At 53.7% G+C, this 20,743-nt stretch overlaps 1 protein-coding gene across 1 annotated transcript in view; it reads left to right on the top strand.

The window, feature by feature from the left end:
- Window positions 1–733: 733 nt before the first annotated feature.
- PKD1L3 (polycystin 1 like 3, transient receptor potential channel interacting) overlaps window positions 734–20,743 on the top strand; it is a 38,699-nt gene continuing 18,689 nt past the window's right edge. The window contains exons 1-17 of the mRNA XM_058674831.1: window positions 734–796; window positions 1,525–1,659; window positions 2,598–2,762; window positions 2,970–3,097; window positions 3,187–3,313; window positions 3,766–3,894; window positions 4,522–4,753; window positions 5,638–5,816; window positions 9,225–9,455; window positions 10,522–10,623; window positions 10,872–11,050; window positions 12,532–12,678; window positions 15,577–15,773; window positions 16,077–16,276; window positions 16,729–16,909; window positions 17,442–17,634; window positions 17,721–17,955. Of these exons, the coding sequence (XP_058530814.1) occupies window positions 734–796; window positions 1,525–1,659; window positions 2,598–2,762; window positions 2,970–3,097; window positions 3,187–3,313; window positions 3,766–3,894; window positions 4,522–4,753; window positions 5,638–5,816; window positions 9,225–9,455; window positions 10,522–10,623; window positions 10,872–11,050; window positions 12,532–12,678; window positions 15,577–15,773; window positions 16,077–16,276; window positions 16,729–16,909; window positions 17,442–17,634; window positions 17,721–17,955 (2,823 nt within the window). The remainder of the gene's footprint in view (window positions 797–1,524; window positions 1,660–2,597; window positions 2,763–2,969; window positions 3,098–3,186; window positions 3,314–3,765; window positions 3,895–4,521; window positions 4,754–5,637; window positions 5,817–9,224; window positions 9,456–10,521; window positions 10,624–10,871; window positions 11,051–12,531; window positions 12,679–15,576; window positions 15,774–16,076; window positions 16,277–16,728; window positions 16,910–17,441; window positions 17,635–17,720; window positions 17,956–20,743) is intronic.

Here is a 20,743-nt window from a genome sequence, read left to right as displayed (position 1 = left end):
CTCATTTCTTAAACAGGATTGTTTAAAGATAAAATATAAAAGAAGAAATAAATGGTGGGGACAGCACCATGGGGTGGCAGGACTGTCCTATGCCTGTGACACTGGCACCCCCTGCACGCACTGGTTTGAGTTGCAACTGCCCCACTTCCAAACCAGCTCCCTGTCACTGGACAAGGGAAAGCAGTGAAGGATGGCCTGACTCCTTGAGCCCCTGCACCAATGTGGAAGATCCAGAAGAAACTCTTGGCTTAAGACCAGCACAGTTTGTTGTTGTGGCCATTTGGGGAGTGAACTAGCAGGTGAAAACTCTGTTTCTCCGTCTTTCTGTAAATCTTCCTTTTCAGTAAAAGATAAATCTGAAATTGAACAGGCAGTTTACAGAAAGAAGAGACAGAAAAAGGTCTTCCATATGCTGGTTCAATCCCCAAATGGCCACAACAGCTAGAGCGAAGCCAATCTAAAGCCGGGATCTAGGAGCCTCTTCTGGGTCTCCCACACAGGGCAGGGACCCAAGGTTTAGGGCCGTTCTCTACTGCTTCCCCAGATCATAAGCAGGGAGCTGGATGGGAAGCAGAGTATTGCAGACGCAAACACATCCATATAGGATGCCAGTGCCCACAGGCGGATGATTAGCCAATTGAGCCATCGTACCAGTCCTTTCCCCTCCCCCCATCTCCCACCCCTGCAAAAACAAACAAACAAAAAAGACCCTGGCCCACCTACAAGGCTGACCATGAGGTCCCCACCTTTGGGACCCTTCTGGCATGATGAAGATGTGTTCACTGGTCGTCAGGTGGTTAGTGACAAGTCTGTCTCCCCTGGGTCTTCATCCCTGCGCAGGAACACCTCATCCCGAACATGAAAAATTCAAACTGGGTGGGCCTCAGTCTCCTACAAGCCCTTTGAGTCAGGAATAAGCCCACTGGTCCGAGTGGTCCAACACAGCACCCAGCAGGCACAGTAGGTGTCTAGCCAAGACTCCATGAGCATGTGACTGAACAGGCTTTGGGTGGGCAGCTGTCGGCCAGCGTTGGAGTTGGCATCCAGCAGCCCTTCCAGCCACTGCGCCAGTCCACCTTGCTCAGAGTGTTTCCTGCAGGAGTTGTCTGCTTGCTCCTTTTGGTAGCTCGGCTACCTGCCTCTCAAGCCCTAAGGACAACAGGCGTGGTGGAACAGAATGGGGGGTAGAGAGCACGTTGTAATGCCAAGATCAGGCTTTGCTGTTTTGCGTTCCACGTTTCCCTCACCCTTGACCACAGCCGTAGGACTTGATCCTGAAAATCTCATTTCCTGAATCTCTTGGTCCTTAACCTCGTCATTCACTGCGTCCGCTGGACAGAGCAGGTACCGTAGGCTCTGCGCCCTGGTGCGAAGCTCCCGAGAGCTGCAGCTGTCGGATAGAGCCTTTTGACTGGCCGAGTTCCCGCTGTTGTCCGAGGCCGCCTCTGGCTCAGCAGGAGTCTCAGATGGCTCACGGACGATGGTGACTTGCGAGAAAGCCCAACAGGTGCCCTTGGTTCCCAGCAGATCACAAACAACACGGCACGGAATGTGAGCAGAGCCGCGCAGGGTGTGCCAGCTCCCAGGGAACTGCAGGAAGCCTGTCAGGTGCTCCAGGGGCTGAGGACCTTGGGCTCCAGGGTCTTTCAGCCCGCTCAGGTAAGCAGAGAGAGTTGGGGGTGGGGTGCTGCGGCTGGTGCCTCAGAAGCCCATGTTGGCATAGAATCCCCACAGGGAGATGTTCAGATGGCAGGTTCCTAACTCTGCCAAAGCATTTAGAGGTGCAGGGTCTAGGAGGTGATTGGAGAAGATGAGAGAGGTGCCCCTGTGTGGGATCCTGCTGGCCTCATGAGAAGAGGAGACCGGGCAGGCCTGGGGGTACGGCATGGGATGTGTAAGCCCCAGCTCATCTCCAGTTCCACCTGTCTGATGGCACAAGTGGATGAGTTCCTGCCTTCCATGTGGGGGGACCTGCCTGAGTTCCCAGCTTCCAGTTCTGGCTCTGGCCCGTCCTGGCCCTCACAGGCATTTGGGGGAAGGAAGCAGAGACCAGGTATTGTCACAGGTATGTTCTTATGCCAGCGCGCCTAAGTGAACATAGCATTACACTCCTGGGATTTTTTCTACTCATCTGCTCTTGCAGCCAGCGTAGCCCTGAGCATCCCTGTGCCTGTCTCTGCAAGGATTTCCTGGGGATGCAGTGCTGGAGGCGGAAGGGATGGGCCGTTCTGCTTGCAGGAGGCAGGCCAAGTCGCCCCCCGTAGAGGGCACTGCATTCCCAACATCCATCCCTCTCCACTCACACCTTTCCCCGGTCCAAAGTCAAGGTCACAAGCAGGGGAAGCACATTCCATTGGTTGCCAGGGAGGCTGAGCATCCTGTGCCTCCCCTCAGTTGCTTCCTCATTCCACTGGTTCACCCAGGGTCGAGCCAGGACTCCCTTGTGGGTGTCAGAGACGCAAGGACTAGGGCCTCCACCTGCGCCCTGGCAGAAAGCTGGAGCTGAAACCCAGGCACTCTGATCTCATAACCCTGCTCCAGGCACCCCCTCCCACGCTCTCACACGCCCTCAGGTGTTTGCCTTCTGATGTCCCCAGGCCAGGATTATCCATGCACTGATTGATCTGCACAAGCAGTTGCTGGCGGACCCAGACCCGTTCCAGAACAGCAGCCTGGATGTCTCAATGCCTGTGACCTCCTGTCCATTTCAGCAGGAAATGAGGGAAGCCGGAGAAGGAAGTTGGCAAGGACACGGACAGCTGGTGCGTACAGGGTCTGCAGGTTGCCACCTTTGTGTAGAAAACAGCATGTAAAGGCAGACGGAGCTTCTAGCCGCCAGTTGTCTCCCTGAGCTCTCACCAAGGCTGACCTGGGACAGCTGACCGGCCGGGAACCAAAAGCTTGTGCCAGCTCTCGTGGATGACAGGGACCTGGCAGCATGATACTGGACTTGTCCACATCCCGTGCAGGTGGAGGACGTCCTGGAGTTGTCCCTGATGGCTCTTGGGAAGCTCCAGCAAGCATTTGTCCAGTGGAACCAGGTGTCTGGGTCTTCTGTCACTGTGACCTCCTCCTCTGCTGTTGTGATGCTGAGCAGGTAGGGGGGGAGGGCGAGTGCTGCACCTTAGGCTCTGGTCTCCAGAGCAGCCTACAGTCCCACTCCTTGCATTCCCTCCGTCCCCGCAGCCAGAACGCATCCACGTTGCCTCTGAGCTCCTTCGCTGTGGGCGGCCCAGCACCTGTGAGGCTCGGCTTCCCGTCGGCCACGGCTCTGGAGGAGCTCCTGAAGAGGCACCCGGGCGTGAGCGTCCAGGTGAGGGCGTGTGTCCATCAACTGATTTGACCAGACTGAGGGGGAGGGGGTAGAATCTTCTGGAAAGACCCAGTGTGGAGCTCAGAGTGTTAAATATTTCTGGACTTCACGGTGTCTGCACTGTAATTTGAGTTTACACAAAGCTGGGACTGGCTGCTTAACTACGGCAGGCATACCAGCTGACTGCATTTCTTGCAGCAGTTACCTATAATATATGTACTTTTGTTGTCTAATGCTGAAGAGTTTGTTAGCAAAACAGTAGTAGAAACCTGTTAAATAATTCTGAGGGTTCTAATATATGACTGTAACCGTTTCTCATTTATGTTATGCGAAATGCTCCATCTGAGATATTCAGGAAAATGTTTTAAATTCTGACCCCTGCTACCTTGCTGTCTGTTGGGGTCATATCTAATGTGTGGTGACAGATGGAACTGGGCTTGTCCCTGTCTCAGGTCACAGGTCTGGCGTTCAATCCCTTCGAGGATTTGGATGACAAGAACATCGTTGGGAGCGTGGGAACTGTGTTGCTAAGCTCTGATCATAAATTACTCCATGTCCATGGCTTGATGGAAGACATTGAGGTACAAACTGGATCATAGAGAATAGGATGGCCTGGAAAGTAAGCTGATGGGTTAAGGGGCAGTGCCATCGTGTTCCTATTAACGTTGCTAACTAAGAACTTACATAGAGATAAGCCTTTACCCTTTTCAAAAGGGTAAAGACTGAGACTCTACATAACTCACATCTCCGCTAATCCCTGACACTGTTAACTGCTGATATTCATACAGGAAGACCTTGTGCCCACATGGTGGCAGAGCACGCTAACCCTCTGCCTGCTAGTGCCAGATCCCATATGGGTGCTGGTTTGTGTCCAGCTGCTCTGTGTTCCATCCAGCTCCCTGCTTGTGGCCTGGGAAAGCAGCAGAGGACAGCCCAAACCCTTGGGACCCTGCACCTGTATTAGAGACCCAGACAAAGCTCCTGCCGTTGGAGCTCAGCTCTGGTCTTTGTGGGCATTGCAGAAGTGAACCAACAGATGGAAGACCTCTCTTTCTGTCCCTCTTTATGTAAAAACCTGTGTTTCCAGTAAAAATAAATTAAGGAATAGCAGCAAAGCTTGGGAAGCATCCTGACTCATCCCTCAGACGTGGCAGGAAGCCATCGCTGATGGACCGCTGGTTCCCTGCATCTTGTCTTACCCTACCTAGATCATGCTCTGGAGAAACAACAGCCTGGACACCCACCCCACCAGCCTCAACCTCAGCACCAGCCGCTTCGTGATCGCGCTGAACGTCACCTCCACGGACAAGACCCTGCTCGTGAGCCTGCAGCCCGAGGCGCCCCTCTCCGTGACACTCCACCTGGGCTTCCAGCAGCCGCCAGAGCCCACCAGCTCCCCCCACAACATCACCCTGCCCAGGGACCAGGTGTGGCAGAAAGGTAAAGCCCCAGCCAGATGCAGGACAGCTGCGTGGACATGTGTGGGGGCGCCATTTTCATTTAATTTGATAAATGTTCATTTATCGAAAGAATGATTCTGGAGCCAACACCTCGGCCCCTTGTGGCACTGGTTCAAGTCCTGACTTCTTTGCTTCCAGTCCAGCATGCTGATAATGCACCTAGGAAAGCAGCAGAAGGTAACCCAAGTACTCGGGCCCCTGCACCCTCTGGGGGAACCAGATGGAGCTCCTGGCTCCTGGCTTCAGCCTGGCCCAGCCCTGGCCATTGTAGCAATTTGGGGAATGAAACAGTGGATGAAAGCTCTTTCTCTGTCTCTCCTTCTCTCTTTGTAACTCTGCTCTAAAATAAACATGATTTAAAAATAAAAATGATTCTTAACATTTCCTTCTATGGAGGAAGCAAAATCTTTCATTGTGCTTTCAGGTTTATTTACTTGAAAGGCAGAGTTAGAGAGAGAGCGAGAGAGAAATCTTCCATCCAGTGGTTCAGTCCCCCGATGGCCGTGACGGCCTGGGTGAGCCAGGCTGAAGGCGGGAGCCAGGACTTGCAGCCTCATCTCACAGGGGCGCAGCGGCCCAAGCAGGGCCATCTGCTGCTGCTGCTTTCCCAGGTACACGGAGATTCTGCGTTGTAGGTGGCTTATCGTGTCACTACCATGTCAGCCTTCTCATCTTCCACTTTAAAAAATTAAAACAATGCGTCAGTATGAAGCGGTCCAAACACAGCCTTCCGAGTGAAAGGGGGAAAATGTGCAGTGTTGTTTAGTGAGAAAAGTACGACCCAGATTCTAACCATGAAAAGCAAGCAGGGACAGGAGTACTGCAACAGGAGGACTCCAGGCAAACCCTCTTTGTTGTCCCCAGATGAGGAGTACACCTGGGTGCTGACCCCAGAGAGCCTGCAGTACGGGACAGGCACCTACTACATAACCGCTGTGTTGGAGGGTGACACACAGAGCACCCTGGTCTCCGTGGTGACAGCCGTCACCCAGTGTTACTTCTGGAACAGCCACGAGAGGGCGTGGAAGAGCAACGGGTGCCAGGTAAGAGGCTGGGCTGAAGGGCTGCTAAACGCAGTACCCCTGCCGTCCCTCCAGGGGGCAGCCCAGAGGCTCAGCCGGGGAAAGGGGGAAAGAGAGCCGCACTGCGAGGCTCGTGCTGCAGGGGGCGCCGGTGTGCGCCAGTGTGCGCCAGTGTGCGCCATGGCTTTGCAAGGTAGTTCATGAGGTGAGCACAGCCGGCGTGGAAGCTTAATGTCTGCGAGCACTCAGTAAAACGAGGGGACCAGCCTTGTGGCGTAGAGGGCTAAGCCAGCACGTGCAACCCACACAGTCCATGTGGGTCCTGGTTTGAGTCCCAGTTGCTCCACTAATGTCCCAGCTCCATCTGGGTCCCTGTGCTCCCACGTGGGAGATGTGGAGGAAGCTCCTGGCTTCGGCCTGGCCCAGCCGTCTGGGGAGGGAAGCAGTGCATGGCAGCTCTCTGATACCCTCCTCCCCCTGTTTGAAGTATCCTCCCCGGAATTGGGCGCCCACAAGTTAACCTGGTGCCTAGGAAAGGAATAGTCATAATGACAGAATCTTGGACCACTGTTCCACAAAACCACAGAATTGGTGGCTTTCATTTATTTACTGAGATTTATTTATTTACTTATTTTTGACAAAGAGAAAGTGCCAGCCTCCATCTGCCGGTGAATTCCACAGACTCCCCCAGTGGCCAGGGTTGGGCCAGGACCAAAGAAGGCAGGAGCAAGAAAGCAAGCCAGGTCCCTGGGGTCGGTGTGAGGAGCCGAGCGCCGCCTCCCAGTGTGGCCCCATCAGGGACATGGAGTTGGGACCCAGAGATCGGAACTGAACCAAGGTCCTGCTGGGAAACCAGCAGCCCGACGTCATACCTGCTCGCCCATTGACATTCTTTTTAAAAGATTGATTTTTATTGGAAATGCAGTGTGGGGTTTTTTGTTTGTTTTTTGTTTTTTGGTTTTTTTTTTTTTTTTTTTTTGGAAAGGGAGGAGAGACAGATCTTCTGTCTGCTGGTTCACTCTCCAAGAACCGCAACAGCCAGAGTTGAGCTAATCCAAAGCCAGGAGCCAGGAGCTTTCTCTGGGTCTCGCACACAGGTGCAGGGTCCCAAGGCCTTGGGCCGTCCTCAACTGCTTTCCTAGGCCGCAAGCAGGGAGCTGGATGGGAAGTGGAGCAGCCAGGACATGAACCCAGCACACATATGGGATGCTGGTGCTTGCAAAGGGAGAATTAGCCAATTGAGCCATTGTACTGGGCCCAGTTTTTTTTAGATTTATTTTTATTATATTTATTATATTTTATTGCAAAGTCAGATATATGGAGGAGGAGAGACAGAGAGGAAGATCTTCCATCTGATTCACTCCCCAAGTGGCCCGATTTATTTTTATTATATTTATTATATTTTATTGCAAAGTCAGATATATGGAGGAGGAGAGACAGAGAGGAAGATCTTCCATCTGATGATTCACTCCCCAAGTGGCTGGTGCTGCGCCAATCCGAAGCCGGGATCCAGGAACCTCTTTCCAGGTCTCCCCCACGGGGTGCAGGAACCCAAGGCTTTGGGCCATTCTCGACTGCTTTCCCAGGCCACAGTCAGGGAGCTGGATGGGAGGTGGGGCTGCCGGGATTAGAACCTGTGCCCATATGGGATCCTGGCATGTTCAAGGTGAGGACCTTAACCATTACGCTATTGTACCGGGTCCCTAATAATAAGTTTTTAAACATCATAGGCAAATAGATGTTACAGTAGTGTGGGGATTATAGGGAATAATAAAACTTTAAAAAATTAAACGTGACAAGCTTAACAGGCTTTATTTCAGCCTCCTGTGTGTCCCTCCCTGTTCCCATTCCCTCTGTCCCTCCAAGCCACCGTCCTCAACTTGTAGTTGCTTTATTATTAAGATTTACTTACTTTTATTGGAGAGGCAGATACAGAGAGGAGAGACAAAAAGCTTCATCTGCTTGTTCCCTCCCCAAATGACTGCAATGGCCAGAGCTGAACTGACCCAGAGCCGGGAGCCAAGAGCTTCCAGATCTCCCCAATGGGTGCAGGGGCCCAAGGGCTTGAGCCATTTTCTGCTGCCTTCCCAGACCATGAACAGGGAGATGGATTGGCAGTAGAGCAACCAGGCCACAAACCAACTCCCATATGGGATCCCAACACGGAAGATGGAAAATTAGCTTGCTAAGCCACTGTGCCAACTGCAGGTAGTCACTTTTTAAATCTGATTATTTAAAAAGAGGAGAGAGGGCCAGTGTGGTGACATTTCAGGTAAGCTGCCACCTGCAGTGCCAGCATCCCACATGGTTGCACCTGGGACAGCAGCAGAGGAGGAATCTCCAGGCTTGAGCCTGGCCCGGCCGCAGCTCTCGCAGCCATTGGGGAGTGAACCAGCTGGTGGAAGGTCTCTTTCTTTGCCTCTTCTTTTCTGTAACTCTGCCTTTCAAACAAAATAAATATTTAACAAAAAAAAAAAAAAGAGGAAGGCAGTCAGCTCTCATGGAATGATTCACTGCCAAGCTGAGGCCAGCAGCCAGGAATGCCATCCTGGTCTCGCCCAGCTTCTGCCTTGCCAGCCCCATCAGCAGGAATTTGGTTGGGAAACAGAGCAGGCAGGACTTGAACTGGCACTCTGACAGGGGAAGCCCTGTCACAAGCAGCCCCCAAACCCGCTGTGCCGGCTGCTTGGCTTGTGGGCCATCATAGGACTATCCTTCCTGCGTTGACTTGCTCTGCCGACTGTAGTTGGCTCATCTTAACTGCTGCCTCATTCTGGCCACATGAGGCTCTGTATCCATGGGCTTGCTGTTTGCAGGCACATTGGTTGTCTCCTACTTAAATTTTTTTTTTATTTTTTAAATTGGAAAGTCAGATACACAGAGAGGAGGAGAGACAGAGAGGAAGATCTTTCTGCTGATTCACTCCCCAAGTGGCCGCATTGGCCAGAGCTGAGCCAGTCCGAAGCCAGGAGCCAGGAGCCTCTTCCAGGTCCCCCACACGGGTGCAGAGTTCCAAGGCTTTGGGCCATCCTCAACTGCTCTCCCAGGCCATAAGCGGGGAGCTGGATGGGAAACGGGGCCTTCAGGATTAGAACCAACGACCATTTGGCACATGCAAGACGAGGACTTTAGCCACTAGGCTACCAGGCCGGGCCCAAGTTGTCTCCTGTTGTTACAGATGTGACTGATGAAACAGTCTTCCCCACACACCCCTCCACATGTGTGCGTGTTGACGCAGAGCCAGAACCGTAGGAGGCGGAGGCGGAGGCGGAGGCGGCTGCTGCAACTTCGCTGGCCCTTAACCGGTTGCTCTCGTCATTGGCTAACCCGGTGGTCACGGCCACCAGCAGCCGGGCAGCCTGTGTGCTACACGCCTGTCCCCTGCGTGGTGCTGCCCAGCTGGAACTGACATTCTGGATCCAATTGCAGGTCGGAGCGCGGAGCACGGTTCGCAGGACGCAGTGTCTCTGTAACCACCTGACCTTCTTCGGCAGTGACTTCTTCATCCTGCCCAGGACGGTGAACGTCGAAGACACGGTGCAGCTGTTCCTGCGTGTGAGCAGCAACCCTGTCGGGGTGTCGCTGCTGGCCAGTCTGCTGGCCTTCTACGCGACCCTGGCTCTGTGGGCTTGGAGAAAGGACCAGGCGGACGCACAGAAGGTGGTGGCCCTGGGCTTCCAGAGCCTGTGCCGCGGGGTGGAGGGTGTTACCTGAGACGGCAGCAGATAGCATCACCCCAGGGAACAGAAAGGTGGCGAGATAGTCCTTTAAAATTTTATTTTTTGCCATTTGGAAAGCAATATTAGAGGGATCTTCCATCCACTGATTCACTGTCCAGATGGCCACCATGGCTGGTGCTGGGTCATATTGCAGCCAGGAGCCAGGAGCTTTCCCTGGATCTCCCCCGTGGGTGTGGAGGCCCAAGTACTGGGGTCCTCTTGCCATGCTTTCCCCGGTACATGAGTGGATCAAAAGTGGAGCAGCCCGGACTCCGACCGGCACCCATATAGGCTGCTGGCTTTGCAGGTGGTGGCTTACCCAGCTGTGTGCCAATGCACCAGTGCCAAGGACATCTGAAACCTCTCTTTATATCTTCCCTCTGAAGACCCAAGAACACAAATCTTGGTTTCTGTTTTTTAATTTTTAGCCAGGACCTCCATGAGGCTCACGTAGGTTAGGGGTGACCCAACAGAGCACAGTTGGCGAGTGCAGCTCTAAAATCCAGTGCAAGTGTTTGTCACTTCACACATCAGACAATTCAAATTGTGGTTCAGTGTAAGCAACAATACACTGGAGCCCTCTCAAGAACAATTCGGCCACAAAAATCCTTTGATGACATTTCTCAATGCTTATAATGTGTGTTTAAGTTGTCTCTTGGAAATTCTGGAAAACACCAAGTGCCCGTTTCTCTGGAGGCCTGGACTGAGGGCTGCCAGTCTTAGTGAAGTTTGCACTCTAGGCAAATGGCCAATGCATCTTTAGTCCAAGGCTGCCCCAGGTTATCTGCTATCCATCAGAAACTCAAGTCCAGCCGGGCCACCTGTATTACCTGCGGAGGAGGAAGCATTTAGCGCCCAAGACTGCAGCCACCAAGCCGGTCACTCCGGGGCTCCCCGCTTCTCTGTGCCGCTCTGTGGGCTCCCGGCAGCACCACCTGGGAGCACAGACTCCTGTCCCCACAGCTGGGCTGAGACCCAGAAAGTGACCAGTTCTGCTTTTCCTGCAGGTGAAGGTCACCATGTTGGCCGACAGTGACCCTGGCGGGCGCTTCCACTACCTGATCCAGGTCTACACGGGCTATCGCAGAAGGGCTGCTACGACGGCGAAGGTGGGTGTCACGTGTGTTGCCTGTGTGTCACCCGAGTCTGCCACTGTGTGAGATGCACTCTGGCTGGGTGGCAGCGTGGGGTGCCCTAGTACCTCGCCAGGTTTGTCAGAGTTGATCCTCCCTGATTCTAGGTTATATAGAGCCCGTGGAACTCAAAATCTCGGATGTCAAGGGCTTCCTCTAAGTCTTCATCTTCATTCTTCAGGGCTGACTCAGTCAACTTAATCAACCTGTACTTCCACCCCAAGGTGGTCCTCACCCTGTATGGCTCCGAGGGACGGAGTGAGCCCCATCACCTGGCGGATCCCCACAAGCCGGTGTTTGAACGAGGGGCCCTGGATGTCTTCCTTCTCGCCACCCGGAGCCCTCTAGGGCAGCTGCACAGCCTGCGGCTCTGGCACGACAATTCCGGCGCCAGCCCTGCTTGGTGCGTGCCTGTCTCGGCCCCTCAGTGTGAGACCAGAGCATCATCCCAGCAGCTTGGGAGAAGGCTGTTTGGGGAAGGCTGTTGGCAGGGATAGGCGTGTGGCCTAGTGGTTAAGACACCTGCTTCCTCTATCCACACCATACCAGTGAGTGGCTCCTGACTTCAATTTCCTGCTGTTCCAGCTCTGGGAGGCAACAGGATGGCCGATCACTGGGTTCTGCAAGGCTGTCGCCCTCTGCCTCCCAGGCACGGTAGCAGGAAGCTGGGTTGGGAGCCGCGGTGGTGCCTGATCCCAGGCACTCCTGTAGGGGGCGCTGAGTGCCTCTTCTATGTCTAACCGGAGGCATTAGAAGTCCATACCCGGTTGTTTGCCTATCAAAATGTTGGTCTTCCTCCTTGTTTAGTTTTTCTACTTTTGTTACACTTTACTTTTTTCTTTTTTTTTTTTTTTAGATTTATTTACTTTTATTGGAAAGGTAGAGTCACAGGGAGAAGGAGAGACAAAGATCTTCTCTCCACTGATTGACTCCCCAAGTGGCTGCAACGGCCAGAGCTGAGCTGATCCAGAGCCAGGAGCCAGGAGCTTCTTCCGGGTCTCCCATGTGGGTGCAGGGTCCCAAGGCTTTGGGCCATCCTCGACTGCTTTCCCAGGCCACAAGCAGGGAGCTGGATGGGAAGTGGAGCAGCTGGAACTAGAACCAACGCCCATATGGGATCCTGGGGCGTGCAAGGCGAGGATTTAGCCACTAAGCCTTCATGCCAGGCCCTACGCTTTGCTCCTGCAGGACTCTCTCACGATGTGGTGCACCAGCCGGCTTGAATCAGTTGCAACTTAGCCTCCTGTGATTTTTCTAAGCTTCCTCAATCAGGGTCCTCAGAACTGTCTTCCCCCTTGGAAGGGAGTCTTTGGTCCTCTCCTTGCAAGTGAAGTCTCATCTGATATCTAACCACGATTTGGGTCAGTCATGTCAGTGGGTTTGTGATGTGAAAAGTTGCATCAAGAGGTAGAGGTCACTGGAAGTCACGTGGGCTGCAGGGTCAGGCGCCCGGAGGGCACGTGTGCAGGTGGCTGGAGCTCAGGGAAAGGTGGCAGAAGATCGGAGTCACCACACCAGGTCTGGAGTCTGTGAGATCAAGGGAGGCCACAGCCCCCAGCCAGGCAGGAAGTCACGGGTCATTGAAGCCGCACCCTACACCCCAGTTTGCACCCCTGATGACACAAGCTAGAGGCACACAGGGCACGTCAGAGGTGGCAAGGCTTTGTCACATACACAGCCAAGACAACAGCTGTGAGACACACGCAGGCACTTCCGATGTCATCCCCCAGGGACTGGAGTTAGCAGGCAGGTGCTGGGACAGGCCCTCCCTCGGCGGCTGTCAGCTCTGGCTGCACCTTGATCATTGCCTTGCCATAAAACCATCCATTAGCAGGGGTCACTCTGCCCGCACAGCGGCCCTGATGCGAGTCTGTCACCTTCCAGGTACGTGACCCGGGTCGTGGTCAGTGACCTGACACTTCAGAGGAAGTGGCACTTCCTGTGCCACTGCTGGCTGGCCGTGGACTTGGGGGACTGTGAGCGGGACCGGATCTTCCTTCCGGCGTCCCACGGAGAGCTGCTGTCCTTCAGGTACCGCTGGGCAGGCTGGGAACAGTGACCGGGGGGCTGCAGGTGTACTGCCCAGTGATGTCGGGCCCTTGGCTGTGTCCTCGTGAGGACGAGAAGGCCAAGCACTAGGTCCTTCTAGAAACCCCTGACTGATGCCCCCAGGACCTCACTCTGTGCGTCACTTCCCTCCCACCAATTCCCCGTTGTGTCCTCCTCTCGTGTGCTTGAGTCAGGACTTGGAGACTGTCAAGCAGTGGACTGGTGTCTGTTTCATCAAGAACTCTTCCAGTGGCTAAGGCTGCTTAACATCTTGCCCTAAAATGCAGCTGAAATCAACAGCTGCTTTAATTTCTTCATGTCTTCTTTCACAGATGTATTCTCTGAAAGGCAGCTTCAGAGGACAGGAGACAGAGGATATTGCATCTGCCGGTTCACTTTCCACATGATCACAACAGCACTGGACCAGGCCAAAACCAGGAGCCGGGAGCTTCTTCCAGGTCTCCCACATGAGCGCAGGGGCCCAAGGACTTAGCCCATCCTCTGCTGCTTTCCCAGGGTGTTAGTAGGAAGCTGGATGGGAAGTGGACAGCCAGAGCTTGAACCAGTGCTCCTCTGGGATGCCAGCGCAGCATGCAGAGGATTAACTTGCCACACCATCACACTGGTCCCAGGCCTGGCACTTTAACACATGTGGAACAATTTGCCACCCCAACCAGTTCAATCGTATTGAGTATGTTGATATTGTGCAGCAGCACTTTAGATATTCCATTTTGCAGAACAAATTGTACCCACTAACCAACAAATTGTACCCACTAACCAACAAATTGTACCCACTAACCAACAAATTGTACCCACTAACCAACTCACCCACCGCCCCTCCCCATACCTGCCTGATATGTTTTATTTCTGTGAGGGTTTTTTTAAGATTTATTTTTATTGCAATGCAAATTTACAGAGACAAGGACAGACAGATCTTCTGTCTGCTGGTTCGCTCCCCAAGTGACTGCAATGACCGGAGCCAAGCTGATCTGAAGCCAGGAACTTCTTCTGGGTCTCCCAGGCAGGTGCAGGGTCCCAAGGCTTTGAGCTACCCTGCTACATCTGGGGAGACATCAAACTCAGTTGTTTTTCTCAAGTGTTTTAGATACAGTTGTCTCTGGCTCTTCCAACACTTAGAAAATACAATGTTTAGGGCCCGGCACAGTGGCCTAGCGGCTAAAGTCCTCGCCTTGAACGCACCGGGATCCCATATGGGCGCCGGTTCTAATCCCGGCAGCTCCACTTCCCATCCAGCTCCCTGCTTGTGGCCTGGGAAAGCAGTCAAGGACGGCCCAAAGCCTTGGGACCCTGCACCCGCGTGGGAGACCCGGATGAAGCCCTTGGCTCCTGGCTTCGAATCAGCTTGGCTCTGGCCTTTGCGGCCATTTGGGAGTGATCCAGTGGATGGAAGATCTTCCTGTCTGTATCTCCTCCTCTCTGTATATCTAACTTTGTAATAAAATGAACAAATCTTTAAAAAATATATAAATAATGTTTAGCTAGTAAATCAGTGTCTTGGTTTCCTCAGAGAGAACGCGTCTGTTAAATTGGTTTAGGTCACTGATTTGTTCTCCTTAGTCATATCTGTACAGCCTATTTTTTTTTCTTCACCAAGTTTTTTTAGTTCCAAATTTCTTATTTTCTTTCTTTTAACTTATAAAGTGATTATTTAAAATAATATTTACTTTTAAATTATTTTAAATAACATTGACTTAATATCCTTAAGTAAATATTTTTTTCTGCTTCTATAAGTGTTTCAAGCAGATTTTGAAAAACAGAATGAAAGAATAAGTTCACTTTGGGGCAAAAAGGAATTTGAAATTCGTGCATGTTTTTTCATGTTCTGACTCTCCTCAGGAGTCAGCCCAGCTGTGTTCTCAGCTGTGGAGCTGATGCTGTGGCGCAGCAGGTTAAGCCACTGCTTGCCATAACCCTATCAGAGTGCTGGCTCCAGTCCTGGCAACGCCCATCTCAGCTTCCCCTGCGGCTTCCTGTTGGCAAGCCTGGGAAGGCAGTAAATGGTGGCCACAATGCTTGGGTTCCTGTCACCCACCGGGGAGACTCCGATGGAGTTCCTGGCCGCTGGCGTCAGGTTGGCCCATCCCTGGCTGTCGTGGCCTTTAAATGAGTAACCCGGAGGCAGGTTTTTGTTCTGCTGGATTATCCTTTCCTGAGCTCCAGCTGCAACCTGACTTTGAGCAGTGAAAGCGGCTGTGTCCTCACCTTCCCCAGCCGGGGGCAGTGCAGCCCTGCCGGAACCCTGCAGCAGCAGCCTCACTCCCCACCTGCTGTGCTTACTCCATTTCTCTTCCTCCAAGAGATTCCTTTGCTTGTAAGCCCACTCGAGTCTTTTTTTGCTCTGTTTATGTGTCATTTATAATTCCTCCACGTTTGGAGCAGGGAAGGCCAGGGGCATTTGGCACAGCATCTGAGTTGTCTTTAGGGGGATCCCACACTCAGTCTCAGAGTGACTGGGTTGGAGTCCTAGCTCCCGGCTAACCAGGGGAGGCTCCGGGTGCTGGTGGCCGTAACCGCTCGCTGCTGCTCACGTGAGACCTGGTTGGAGTACTGAGCTCTCAGCTTCAGCTTGGCCCAACCACAGCGGTCACTAGCATTTTGGGAAGGGAACCGATGGATAGACAATTGATTCATTCTCGCATCCCGCCCCCTCCCAGCCTGTGCCATGCAAAGAAATAAAAAAAATACGCTTAACCTTCTTAACTCATGTAAAGCTGAAATGGTAGCTTGAAATTTTAAATTCTCATGCACTTTAACCGCCCTCCCCACAGAAGAGGGGCTAAGCGGTACGAGGTGGGCGCCATTTGTGGCCCGCAAGGCCTGCGGTGTGAAACCCATATCTTCTCTGACTTCTCTTCCCAGACACCTGTTTCCCTCCGTGATGGTGGAGAAGTTCACCCAGGATTACCTGTGGCTCTCGGTGGCCACCCGGCACCCCTGGAGTCCATTCACGAGGGTGCAGCGGCTGAGCTGCTGTGTGACGCTGCTGCTTTGCAACATGCTTATCAACGTCATGTTCTGGAAGGCCAACGCTGCCGTGGCCGGGCAGGAGGCGCCAAGTACGTACACGCTACACGGCTGGGCGGGAGGCGTCAAGTTCACTAGTACCACGCGGCTGGGCAGAAGGTGACGGCTGCGGGCTGTGGCCCTCGGTCCATCTCCTCACTCCTCCCCCACATAGACCTGGGGTGTGCCTGTCCTGGTACGGGGGCTAGCCATCTAGGAAGGCAGTGAGGGCTGCCCTGTGACCTGGCCTTCCACTGGGGATGCACATTGACCTTGATTGGTCATCGTGGCCCTGGGGGGAACCACTGACCCGCTCACCATGTCCCCACTGAGGCTGAGCGAGGGTTTCCTTCCAGTGGGCCCGCTGGCTGTGACCTGGTCCGAGCTGCGCATCAGCCTCCAGACGGCCGTCATCCTTTTCCCCATCAACCTGGTGGTGGGGCGGCTCTTCCCGCTGACACAGCCCCAGGAGGCCCTGCCTCCCGCCCCCCAGGCCTGGGCCCCCTGCCTCTCAGATGCACCTGCTGAGCCCCCCTCTCTCACAGAGGTCATCGAGGTGAGCTGGGCGGCAGGTGGAACAGGTGTAACACCTCCCTTGCTGTGCAGATGGCAGTGGAGAGGGGGTGGGATGCCTGGGAGGTCTGGGGAGGTGCTTCTGTCCCCCTGGGGTCCTCCCCATCCCTGTCCGTGTGGCCAGCTGGACCTCTGCTTTCTGTCTGGTCACAAAGGGCTGCGAGGGTTAAATGAGTGGAGTGGGTCCAACTCTTGCTGTTTGGGCCAACTGTCCCTCCACCTTTGATTCTGTTAACTCTCATAAAACATGTTCTGAAGTGACCAGCCGGTGGCTGCTTTCCGAATGAGATTAGAACAGAAGTGGCACATGGAGGCTGTGGACACTCAGCCAAATTCCCTCTGAGTAAAGGAGCTAGGCCCAGCCCAGCACTGCTCCCAGGCCCCGAGGGGCGGGGTGGGGCTTGCGGGCCATTCTCGCCTCGCTTCTCTATTCAGGAGCTGAGAGAGACAGTGGGGTTCCTGCTCAGGAGACCCGGGAACATGCTCCCGGAGTGTGAACACCCCCCCGCTGGTGTCCAGGACGTGAGCGAGCTGGTGAAGTTATTGTCAAGCCTCGTGTGTTCACAGCTCAAGGAGCAAGGCAGCCGTCGGCCAGCTGGGCCTCGCGGGGCCAGTGGTAAGGCCCCTGCCGTCGCCTGCCCTGCTCCCCTCTCATTTTCCCACTCATGGTCCCCTCCCAGTGGAGCCGGCGGGCAGACTCCTGCTTCCTGTTGGGATTCCCTGAGGCCCCGTCCCCTCTGATGGCTCCCAAGTTCCAGGTGACCGAGACCCACGGCCGTGTTCTCCCTGGCAGACCCCCAGAGCCACCTGCTTCGCTGGAGGCTCTTGACACTGGCTGTTCTTCTTTGGGTTTTATGGGATGGGCAGACAGCATGATTACATGCATTCTGAAATACACGGAGCTGACACGCATGGTGCTTCCGGTGAAAGTGCCTGGTAAGGTTTGCAAAGTCTGCAGGTCAAAGCCTAGAATGTTTCAGCTGCCGCCAACTCGCCAGCACACCCAGGAAGGATGGCGCTGCTGTGGTAGTTGGGTCCACTCTCCCTTAGGGCTGGGAAAGCAGCCTTGACACTGCTAAGCTCTGCCACTGGTGCGACACGTGGATGCCCCCCGGGGTGAGTGTCAACCCGAAGCGTGTTGCTTTCAGCAGCTCCCGAGAACCAACGCCTTCTCAGCTGCTACCTGCTCGGAGTGGTGGAGAGGCTGCAGTCCCGGCTGGGTGCACTGAGCCCATCCCAGGTACCCTCTCCCGGCGACGTCCAGGAGGCGGCCAGCCAACTGCGCAGACTCCGGGACCTGCTGCGCACCCGGACAGTGCCCGTGGAGCAGGATGTGTCCAGGTAATGAATGTGTCACTGGGCCCTCTGCGTCATGGCCTCTTGCCAGCTGCCTCGGCAGTAGTTACTGTCTCGTCCTCTGTCTGCAGGGAGGTGACCTGCTTCCCCCTCCTGAGCCCGGAAGCTGAGCGGAACCCCAGCATTGCTGGCTGGTGCCAACGGCTGTCCTACGCCTCCTGGACGCTCCTGAGCGTCGCTGGCCTGGCTGCTGCCTTTTTCACCGCCCTCTACAGCTTGGACTTGAACAAGGACCAAGCCAGCAGCTGGGTCGTCTCGATGATGCTGTCAGTGGTGCAGAACATCTTCATCAGCCAGCCGGTCAAGGTAGGTGGGAGACGGGGAGGGGGCTCGGGACCCGAGGTCTGGGCGCATCTGTCCAGAAAGTCCCCTGGCCCTGGAGTGAGGGCGCACGTGAGGAAGGGTAGGGATATGGGGTCACTGATCAACAAGAACTTCAGACGCAGAATCGCGGCAGGGAAGGATTGCAGAGCAGAGGGATAGCGGTTAATTGCGGTAACAATGAGGAAGTAATACAGTAACTAAAAAGCATTGCAGGAAGTGAAACCCCAACAGAAAGCAAAGGGAAGTCGCAGGAGAGACAGGCAGTGGTGGGGACACCGACACCGGCCCCGCGTGGGCAGCAGTGCCCCTGGACACGGGGCGAGAAGGTGGACCAGGCCCGGGAGGAGGATGGGAAGGCACCACGCAGTCCTGGACCATCGGGGAGCAGCCCAGGCTTGCGGAGAAGGGACAGTCCTCCGCGGCCAGGGGAGGTGACCTCCCGCGCGGCAGGGCTCCCCTCGGAAGGAGGAAGGGCTCCGAGCTCCTGGTGAGCGTTTCCCGAAGACACACCGCGGCTCCCAGGCCTCCACTGTCTGAGGTTACAGCCGCCTGCAGAACTTGTACACTTTACTGAGTTTTTTCCTTACGTGCTTATAAACAACAGTAAGAGGTTTTATTGGTTTGGTAAATATTTTTGTCAGAGAACATTTTCCTATTGATAAGATCCCCAGGTGCAGTTTCAGCTTTTTGTGGTTTGGTTTTGCAGGATTTAGTGTTTCTCCCATGGCCCTTCACATGCAGAACTGCTTCGTGGTGTTTGTTACTCTTACATGTAGAAGGGAAATAAAACGAATGTAGCAAATTGTTAACTTTCATATCTTCCAATTTTCTGTGTTTGAAAAATTGAATAGGAAAATATTGTCAGGCAAAAATTAAAAGGGATCATTTAACGATGTAAACCTGTAGAACTGAAGGTAAAAGAATTTTTTTTAAAGATTTATTTATTTTTCTTGGAAATTTAGATACAGAGAGAAGAGATAGAGAAAGATCTTTCGTCTGCTAGTTCACTCCCCAAGGGGCTGCAGTGGCTAGAGCTGAGCCGATCCAAAGCCAGGACCAGGAGCTTCCTTCGGGTCTCCAACGTGGGTACAGGGTCCCAAGGTTTTGGCCATCCTTGACTGCATTCCCAGGCCACAAGCAGGGAGCTGGGTGGTGAGTGGGGCTGCCAGGACAAAAAAGTGGCACCCATATGGGAGCCTGGTGCATGCAAGGTGAGGACTTTAGCCACTAGGCTACTGCGCCAGGCCCAAAAGAGTTGTTTCTTAAGGTTTGTTTGTTTATTTGAAAGGCAGTTACCCAGAGAAAGAGAACTTCTTAGAGAATGAACTAGTTGGAGGTTGCCATGGAAGGGAGTGGTTAATTAGAAAGGGAAGCCTGAGGAGTGATAAAGCTATTGGGTATCTTTTTTTTTTTTTTAAGATTTGTGTATTTCAAAGATAGAACTTCAGGAACAGGGAGGGAGACAGAGAGGGAGTTTGTCCATCCGCTGGTCCGTGACCACATGGCCGCAGCAGCCAGGCAGCCAGGGCCGCGCGGGGATGAAGCCAGGAGCTTACAGCTCCGTCTTGCTCTTCTGCGTGGCTGGCAGGAGCCCAAGCACACATTCTGCTGCCTCGGCAAGCATGTTAGCAGGAAGACGGAGCCCAAGTAGAGCCGCCAGGACTGCAACCAGTGCTCCTATATGGAATGCTGATAGCACGACCGGGGGTTGCCGTGCTGTGCCACAGTGCTGGCCCCACTGTTAGGGAATGCTGATAGCACGACCGGGGGTTGCCGTGCTGTGCCACAGTGCTGGCCCCACTGTTAGGGAATGCTGATAGCACGACCGGGGGTTGCCGTGCTGTGCCACAGTGCTGGCCCCACTGTTAGGGAATGCTGATAGCACGACCGGGGGTTGCCGTGCTGTGCCACAGTGCTGGCCCCACTGTTAGGTATCTTGCAGTAGTGGCTACACAACATTATGAATTTGTCAAGACTCATGAAATTATACACCCAAAACAAGTGCTTTTACTATGTGTAAAGCAGAATACTAATATTTTAAATTAAAAAAAAAAAACCTTTGTGATCCTCATGAGCAAAAATCAAGCAAAAATTCACCTTCCCTAATCCCATACAGTCAAGACAACAAAGTTACTGGAAAGAGAAATGAAGCTAACATTGTGGCACAGTGCTTTAAGCTGCCACCTGGTACAGGTTCGAGTCCTGGCTACTCTCATTCTGACCCAGCTTCCTGCTCATGTCCTGGGGAGATCATGAGTGTCCCTAGGACTGGGGTCCCTGCCACCCCTGTAGGAAACCAAGATGGAGCTCCTGGCTCCTGGCTCCAACTGGCCCAGCCCTGGCTGCTGCAGCCACCTGGGGGAGTGAACCAGACAATGGCAGATCGGTGTGTCTCTCCCTTCTCCCTGTAGATCTTTCCAATAAATCTTAAAAGGGCAGAAGAAAACAGCATTAACACAGGGTGACGTCGGGGGAATGCACACTCTATGGTAGTTACTGCAAGTGTGGCAGGAAATATCAACAGGCTCCACGTCCTGCCTCCCTGTACAGGAGAAAGGCCATTTTGAAGGATTCATACTAAGAAAATCCATGGTGAAAATTGTATCAACTTAAATATCTGGCATCCGGGCATTGGCTAAGATGAGACCACCGTATCACACAACAGCCAACAGCTGTTAACAGCTACAGAGGAGTGAGGTCAGGATGGATCCCAGCAGTGCTAAGGTTGAGGGACGAACCTGCAAGTTTCAGTTTGTTCCCCCCCTTTTCA

The sequence above is a fragment of the Ochotona princeps genome, chromosome 16 (assembly GCF_030435755.1).
Source record: "Ochotona princeps isolate mOchPri1 chromosome 16, mOchPri1.hap1, whole genome shotgun sequence".
Taxonomy (NCBI): domain Eukaryota; kingdom Metazoa; phylum Chordata; class Mammalia; order Lagomorpha; family Ochotonidae; genus Ochotona; species Ochotona princeps.
This window is presented reverse-complemented; position numbering and strand designations above follow the sequence as displayed.